The following is a 9,085-nucleotide window of genomic DNA, read 5'->3' on the forward strand; positions in this document are numbered from 1 at the left end:
GTGTGTGTGTGTGTGTGTGTGTGTGTGTGTGTGTGTGTGTATATATTCCTTTTAAAATAAGGTCTGAAGTACAGACAGTTATGTAAACTCTTAAGGGTCAAAAACAGTAGCCAGTCATCTTCATGGGGCTGTTAACCCTCTACCTAAAGTATTTCGAAACAATACAGAAAAAAGCAGAATCCCTTTAAAGCAAGCTAGTAAGTAACATTCATCCATCTAAAATGTTTTTTTCCCCCAAATGCCAAACACTGAGTGTGTGCTTTGTTTTATGTTGTCTTGTGTAATCCATCTAAACAGGGACTGGCATGCGAAATAGAAGTACAGATTACTAATTTTAAAGAAACTGCAAGGACAAAAGTGTCCAGTAAAAGAAACACATATAAATCAGTGATAGGAAATCTTTTTACTAATAGTTCCAATGCCACCATGGAAAATATTTGATTTGAAGCTCAAGTCTTACTTACTTACTAACTTGAAACCTATAGTATGAGCAGAACATACCTACTGATGGAGGCATATCACAATAAAAAGTATTAATTTGTCTACAATGTTAAAGCACACTTGCATAGTTGCGTGTGGTGATCCATATATAGTTAGTTAGTATAGTAGAGTTTAACTATGCTGTTCATCCACTTTTTATATCCCCTCATCATGGCAGCCTGTTCTGACATGCACGGGATGAGAGGCAGGGTAACGAGGCCAGTCTCTCACAAGGCTAACACATAAAGACCACTGCAACTGTGCAAAGAAACTGGGGCACCCACAGGAAAGCCACACACAGAAGACCATGCAGACCTCCATAAAGAAGCCCCACCAAAGCCTTCCTGTGGCCACAATTACAGAAAAATGTAATATAATGATTACACAGCATCTAAGGTTTGTTAAAGTAGCAATCATTAGTCACCATAAACTACTGGTCATACCAGACCAAGTAAGGGTTGTGTTATTTTTTGAAAGTAACTCAGTCTTGCTTTAAATATGTTTTGAATGTGTTTTTAAATGTGCTCTGTTATTTCCACCTCTACAAGCAACATCAGTGACATCCTTCCTGTCACAACCTGCAGTTCTTCCTGTACTGAAGATTTAAGGCCTGAAAGCTTAGTGCCAACAAAACATAACCACAGCTAGTGTTTTGGGCATCAGAAATATCATAAGCTTACTTAGGCTATGGTGCTTACATGTCTGTAAAACTATCCTACATTGTCACACTTGTTCCTTGCAGTAACACACAAAGTGCACAAGTGTTTCAAAGAAAAAAACAACTTTATTTCATTTTGTGTTACAAATAATTTTTTCTGACTTCATGGTAATTTAGTAAGTAGTAGTAAATATGTATTCCTTTTCAGAACAGTGGTCATGGGACACTCTTGTCTTTCACAGGAAGGCAACTCTCTATGCTGGCCCCAAGGTGGCGCTTGGATCCCTATTTTTTGGCAGTGAAGTACTCGTGGCACAACACGGTGAGGTGGAAGACCATTCTGCCAAACTCGTTGAAGTCCACACTGTTGTCCTGGTTTGTGTCCAGTTCATTGAAGATGTGGTCCACTGCTGCCTTGTCAGAGGCTTTCTGTAGGTGAGATAAGTGATAGTGAACATGTTGACTGGCTACACAACTTTCAGACATACACACTAAACAGGGAAGATTGTTACTGGGCATGTGCACAACCAGAAAGTACCACTGGCTGTGATTATGCACAAATTCTAACAAGAGCATTCACCATCCTCTTTATACAATGTACCACAACACACATGTAGAGTAAGCCAGTGTGCATCCAGTTGTTTGTGCAGGACTGAGATAGAGAGACGTCCGAGGTCACTCACCCCCAGCAGACCTCCTAGTTCATTCTGAAGCAGCTCTTTCAGCTCTGCTTTACTCAGGGTGTTCTTGTCCCCCTCCTTCCCAGCGTATTTAATGAAAGTTTTGATGAGGAGCTCCATAGCATGCTGAATGTCAGACATGATGATAGCTGGTTTAAAAGCACAGAAAGAAAAAAAGAGTTAAAGGGTGACACATGGAATTTTACCTCAGGTCCCTGCGTTGGTTGCACAGTCATCAGAGTGTTTATGCATTATGATGGCATGAGTTCAGATTGGCCTAGTATTTCCCCTATATGTCTTGAGAGCATTAGCTGAAGAAGCTACTTAAGATTGATGCTCTCATTTAATGCTGCTATGACTGGTGTGCAATGTAGCGGATCATGTGATATTGTGGTCAAATTGGGAATGTTAACAAAGGACAGCACTTGAGGAACAGTTCCATGCAAAGGAAAGGGATTAGGCATCTGAGTGTGTGCCTGAGAGGAGTGCGGACACTGTTTTGGTAAAACTGGGCTCAAACTGAGCATTTTTCCTTAAAATCTGAAGTTATAAGTCTGTTTCACAATTGTGCCAGTGTTGGCCAATTGTTTTCTTCCTCCTGCTACAGTTTAAGTGGCCACCGTAATTTGTTTATGTAATGTATACTAGCAAAATATATAGGCTACATAAAGGAATGCATACTAATGTCATTAATTAAGAGCTCTTGAGCAGCAAGCAGTGGCTGGTATCATTGCTTTTGTCAGCTTAATCTCTCCAGGTAATCAAGTTTTCAAGTATTTGAAAAGTTTCAGTCTGGTTTCAGGAAGTACCTGAAGATACTGCCCTAGAATGGTTTTCATCCTACTTGTCAAATAGGAAGTTTTGCGTGTTTGTAAACAACTATGTCTCTTCGTTCTGTCCAGTTAAATATGGTGTGCCTCAGGGGTCGGTCTTAGGACCCATTTTGTTTTCCTTGTATCTGCTTCCCCTTGGACATATTATCCATAAACTGTTATTTATTTATTTCATATTTATGCTGATGACACACAAATATACTTGCCCGTCAGATCCACAGACCCTGGAATGCTGACTTCACTTAACAACTGCCTTTGTGAAGTTAAAAAATGGATGTCCTGGTCATTGGGTCCCAGCAGATGGCAAATCAAATACTGCCATCTGCTGGTTCCCTAGTAAATCACATTAAGCCTGTTGCAAAGAACCTTGGTGTTTGGTTTGATAGTAATTTAAATTTTGAGCAGCACACCACAAAGCTTGTTCAATCATGTTTTTATCAACTTAGAAATATAGCAAAAAGTCGATCTATGTTAACTTTTAAGGACACTGAAACCATTTTACACGCCTTCATCTCATCACGCCTGGATTATTGCAACAGCCTTTTCACTTTTCAACCCAAAAATCTATTGATCGACTCCAGACTGTCCAGAACTCAGCTGCCAGGCTTTTAACCAGAACAAAGAAATATGACCACATTACTCCTATTTTAGCTTCATTACACTGGCTCCCAGTATGTTTTAGAATTGACTTTAAAATTTTATTGATCACTTTCTTCATGGCCTCTCGCCTTGTTATATTTCTGACCTTTTAGTCCCATACACACCAGCACGTACCTTGAGATCCTCGGTCAGAGGTCTGTTGTCTGTTCCAGAGTCTCGACTGAAAACTAAAGGGGACAGAGCGTTTGCTGTCAGGGCCCCGAGGCTCTGGAACAGCCTGCCCGAGGTAATCAGGTCGGCTGAGTCAGTGAACTCTTTTAAGTCCCTTCTTAAAACATACTTTTATAGGAGAGCCTTTCCCGATCTTATTTGACTTTATTTTATCCCTTTTATTTTATTCTATTTTACTTATTTTATATTTGTCTTAAACGTGTATTTTAGTCTTTTTAATGTTTTCTTCCTTTTATCTTGTATTGTTTTTGTATTATTGTCTTTTGGGTATTATTGTCTTTACACTTTGTAACTTGTTTTTGAAAAGTGCTCTACAAATAAAGATTATTATTATTATTATTATTATTATAATCAAGTCCGTAAAGAAGCAGGTACGGACGTGATTTAAGTCCCAGTAGTGATGTCTGAAGTCTGTTCTTCTAACTGTGCGTGTCTGACATTTTGTTTTTTTCCACTGGCTCCATGAACTCAGGAGGGTCAGTTCTGGTTGCATTCTGACTCACATGATGCAGCTCCCTCTCTGGGGTGTGGTAAGCATAGGCAACTGTGGCATCAGAGGGTTTGTAAACAGATGGGAATTGTGGAGGAAGAGAGCATAAAACTGTTCTGATGTTAGATTTGGTTTTAATTAAAGGGACGATTGAAAGCTTGATGCTAACTTCTGAATGTACAATGCATCAGTAAAAGGAAATTCAAGGCTTAAGTTAATAACTGGCATCGGAGCAAAATGAGCAATGTCTGTTGCAACTTTAAGTTTCACAAGCAGTGAAGAGAAGTCATGGTTGGCTCCATACCACAAAATGCACACAGAGCTGGTAACTTTGCAGTGGTATTTTACAGAAATACAACGCACTGTTGCATTCAAAAGAATTTCCTATTTAGCATTTTTTTTCAAAGTCAGTAACTGTAATCACTAAACAAACAAAGCAACATTGTTTAGATTTTCTACTCACCAAAGCTGATTTGAATTGATTTAAGGAGATGAAAGAGAGTGAAAGTCAGTCTTAGACGTGCTGTAGTGCTGGAGAAATGGATGCAATGGATGCTTTATACATCACCACACCCTTTGTCCCTCCCTCTATAATGCGCCTTTCATCTCCAACCACTCCTACTTCTCCCCTCGTGTCTTGTAACTTTTTTCATGTCCCAAGTTAATGTATTGTTGCTTAGAGAATCAACAATGCAGATGATTATTTGTGCTGGTTGTTAGGGAGTCTGTTATGAACCACTTCATGTCTACAGTATTTTACAGTATGATGAGTATAGTGCATGTTTGCATTCAAGAAGGATTTTCAAACTTCTAAAAGTTAGCATAATTTATGCCAACATTATTTAATATGATATGATCTCAAGCTAGGGGCTTTCTGTGTGGAGTTTGCATGTTCTCCCTGTGTCTGCGTGGGTTCTCTCCGGGTGCTCCGGCTTCCTCCCACTGTCCAAAGACATGCAGACTAGGTTAATTGGTGACCCTAAAATCGTCCTTAGGTGTGAGTGTGAGCATGAGTGGTTGTTCGTCTATGTGTGGCCCTGCGAAGGACTGGCGACCTGTCCAGGGTGTACCCCGCCTTTCCCCCGATGCCAGCTGGGATTGGCTCCAGCCCCCCGCAACCCTGTACGCAGGATAAGCGGTTGATGATGGATGGATGGATGGATGATCTCAAGATTGCATTTAAACATGCAATCATTGCCCTTAAGATGTAGACAGCGACATGTATAGGATGTTTAGCAGTGTGCTGTATCTTTAAGACTGTTTTTCAGAGCAGTAATTGGAAGTTTTGTATTTCATGCTTGTTACAGTATAATTTAAGCCAGCTTAGTCATGTAACTGTCTTTTTTTCCACGCACTCTGATGCAATGTATAAAAGGAGTTTGGGATTTTATGTTTGCTTTTAGTGAGATCGTTTTTTTCCAGATAGAAATTAAGGAAGTTATTTAAGAAATGCATTTTGGGGAAACGTCCAGGACTGTATTTATTTGCATATTTCTTGTCCATTGAAGAATGAAGATGGTGTTTTAAAAGCTGATGAAGTGGAGGATACAGCACTTACTTTGTGAATTGAATCACCTTTTTGTAATAATGTAGTAACATACAGCTGCTCCATTTAGAGGCCCGTTTTGTTAATCCTTTAAAATAAAAGCCACAATTTGTGTAACACACTTAACGTAGACCTATGCAAAAACAAATCTCTGAAGAATCATGATAGGTCAAGAGACAAAGGCTGGAACTGCTTTGAGAAGTTCAGGTTTATCATACTATTTATGGCTCTTTGCAACAAATCCCAAATACATTTTGATAATTGTTCTGACTGGAAAAATCAGAGACCAAAGCAATGAATAGTTACGTTGTGTTTTAAGCTAAATGTGGATCAGAGGGCACCTTATTGTACTAACTAATTTTTGTTTTGTTTTGTGTATATAACTGACTTTTTTCTATTTTTATTTAATTGTCTGAGATGCACATGATCCTAAAATGAAAACTCTGGGCACCATGACTCATTGTTGATTGTTATGTCCTTGAGTGGGCCCTCTCTTTTTTGTAGAAGCTGTGATTCATAGGCATTTCCCTGAAGCTTGTGAGACCAAAAATTGGAGACATGAAAATTAGCACTGTGGCAACTGTGTGTATGTTTGTTTCTATATGTGTGTGGTCTGTTATGTGAATATGAGTTAGATATCAAAAGGCCTGCTCCTGTCTCTCCTCTTTGGTCCGGGTGTAATTGTTTTGGTCTCTAATTAACAACAAGTCCAGTAAAGTACAGATCATAGGTTAGAAGTCAATGTCAGTGTCACCAACATTCGTGTATTCTGCAACTAAGTTTCTTCCACATGTATTTTTGTTTTTAGATTAGACTGTACTTTTTTACTGTGTGGAAAACATTATCAACATCTTTTTCTTTTCCCATCTTAGTCACTCAGATCTACCAAATTAGGGAGGGAGTAGGGATGGAGACCACATTCTGTATTATATTCAGCTGTGATTGATATTAAACTACTTGCAGTACAGCTGGAAGCAGTTTTCATAAGGCATCAATACACCAATATTATGATTACAATTATACTCTTATGCCATCTAGTGGTCAGTACAGTACACTGAACAGTAAACACATTTTTAATGCTCACTTGCAGCTGTGTCTTTCTCAAAACAACATGATGGCCCAACCAAACCTCAATGCACCACCAACAGCACTTTTTAATTTAATATTAGCTACAACTTTATATCCACCCCTCAAAGATCTGGGCCAAGCCAGGATGGGATCCCATGAAGAAAACAGTGTCCACCCTGACTTTGAAGTTTTTTTGATGTTTTACTGTTGCATGGTTGGTTAAAAAAATTACAACATTGGGCATATCCTTAATATAACTAGCAACATGTCAACAAACACAGACATGAGGTGCATTTTTTATGAGCTACATCATCAGCTATAACAAGATCACAATTGTTTGATTTCCATGGCAACGGCTGCAAACCAGATGAAGAAAGCATAGGTGTCATTTACACTGGGGACGCTGTGGACTTGTCCCCACCACATTTTGAAATAGCTAATTTTGTCCCTCTCACTTTTTGAAAGCATTTGTTACAAATGTTTTGAAAAATATGTTGCACCAAGAAATGTTAACTAACAAATGAAAATGCTTTGAGAACGGTTTATTTGCACAATAAAAAAAACATGCAATGCAATTTAAATATAGAAGAAACAAATGTGCATTGTCTAAAAAAAGTAACTTAAGCTAAAAAAGCAGCTAATTACTGCATTATATTCTGTTATAATTTTATATTTATGAATTGTCACCTAGGGCGGCACGGTGATGCAGTGGTTAGCACTGTCGCCTCACAGGAAGAAGATCGTGGGTTCAAACCCTGGTGACCCTAAATTGTCCTTAGGTGTGAGTGTGAGCATGAGTGGTTGTTTGTCTATGTGTGGCCCTGCGATGGACTGGCGACCTGTCCAGGGTGTACCCCGCCTTTCGCCCAATGTCAGCTGGGATTGGCTCCAGCCCCCCGCGATCCTGTACGCAGGATAAGCGGTTGACGATGGATGGATGAATTGTCACCTGTCAGCTGAATGTTTTGTTTCTCTTTTTATAAAGAAAGACATTTCCACCATAAATTTGAGCAGAAAATGTCTCCAGAATGCAGGAAATTAAGTGTTTAATGCTCAAAATCTTTAGGGGGAAGATCCCCAGACCTCCCTCATATATTTAAGCATTTCATATTTCTTCAAAATAGTGTTGAAAATCTTCTCATCTTGTTTTTGACCATCATCAAGTCTCATGACACACTTCTCATCACACCTCTAATCGGAGCCTTTATGTCCCCACCACTTCACAAAGTGACGCCCTTGGTTGAAAGGGTTGGTTGGTCCAGAACATTGGAGTTATTGTTTTACAAATGGAATGGTCCACAGAGAGGGGCTGTTCTGCCTGTGTGTGTCCAAGGAAGGTGTGTTACACATTAGTGAATGCTTTCTCTTCTCTGAAGTCACACCTTCACTGTGTTACATCTGAGAAATCTTAAAACTGTGAGAGTATGTAAGATTATTTCAGTTGAGGTTGTAACAAGGTTCATGATCTCAGTATTAGTAATTTGCCTTACTAATAAGGGAACAAGCTTTGGCCTTTTTATTGATCTCACAGATTTGGTCTCTTGCTTCATGCTTGGAGAGAGTTATTCTTCACAAGTAATGATTGTATTGTTTTAGGCCACATGATAAACGTACAACATGTCTATTTATATATGCAGCAACAGCTCTTTTTAACAGAAAATACATCAGATGCACAAAAGGGATATTGAGAAAACATTCATCAAAATAGGAATTCATGGCTCTAAACTTGGCTGTGGGTCACATGGGCGTGGGGCTTGTGTAGACTGAGTGGTGAAGACAAACTTAGTCTCACACACACACACACACACACACACACACACACACACACACACACACACACACACACACACACACACACACACACACACGTCACGCGTGTCATAACCTAGCAACTTGAGTGTTTGCCCTGTAACCATAAACACTGGTAGGCCACAAGATGAAGCCCTGCCCAACCCAAGGAGGTGTGTGCAGAGCTAAAGAGTCTCATGAGAATTATTTGCCCTGAGTGTAGCCTTCTAGGCAGGCCTTCCTCAGGCAGTATACGTTCTGCCCACTTCACTGGGAATGGCAGACCCTGAGCGCATCTGTGGCTTCAACCCTAAATTACAAAAATGACTTCTCTTTAAGACATTTGATTTGTAGAGCCTGTCAGTGCCAGCACATAGCCTGAGAATTAATGTTGCCTGTGAGACTGATTTCAGAGCCAGAAAAGTCTCTTTTCTGAGTCTCTTTTCTGTTCAGGGAGAGTCAGAAGGAGGGGGTTATCCTGTCTGTCTCTGGTGTTATCCAACTTTCACCAGACATGAAACACAGTGAAAAGAAATTTGTGGAAAACAATTGCGTACTGATCTGCTGTGTCCTGTGACTCAGGCCCTCCACATTTTTTCACAGTGCCCATGGGCTCTCTTGCTTAATCAAACTGACTAATATGCAACAAACTTTATTCAGTTATAAAGCACCCTATCACCCAATTTATCTGTTCACGTCAGAAAGAGACTT

General features: G+C 39.7%; 1 protein-coding gene across 1 annotated transcript; it reads right to left on the reverse strand.

Moving 5' to 3' along the window:
- Window positions 1-1,244: 1,244 nt before the first annotated feature.
- Window positions 1,245-4,506, reverse strand: LOC123976636 (ictacalcin-like). Its single transcript, XM_046058939.1, has 3 exons — window positions 4,436-4,506; window positions 1,822-1,967; window positions 1,245-1,567 (listed from the first exon to the last, which is right to left on the reverse strand). The coding sequence occupies exons 2-3, from the start codon at window positions 1,957-1,959 to the stop codon at window positions 1,424-1,426; spliced, it is 282 nt and encodes a 93-aa protein (XP_045914895.1). The 5' UTR covers window positions 1,960-1,967; window positions 4,436-4,506; the 3' UTR covers window positions 1,245-1,423.
- Between the last annotated feature and the right edge of the window lie 4,579 nt (window positions 4,507-9,085).

This window comes from Micropterus dolomieu, linkage group LG09 (genome assembly GCF_021292245.1).
Source record: "Micropterus dolomieu isolate WLL.071019.BEF.003 ecotype Adirondacks linkage group LG09, ASM2129224v1, whole genome shotgun sequence".
NCBI lineage: Eukaryota > Metazoa > Chordata > Actinopteri > Centrarchiformes > Centrarchidae > Micropterus > Micropterus dolomieu.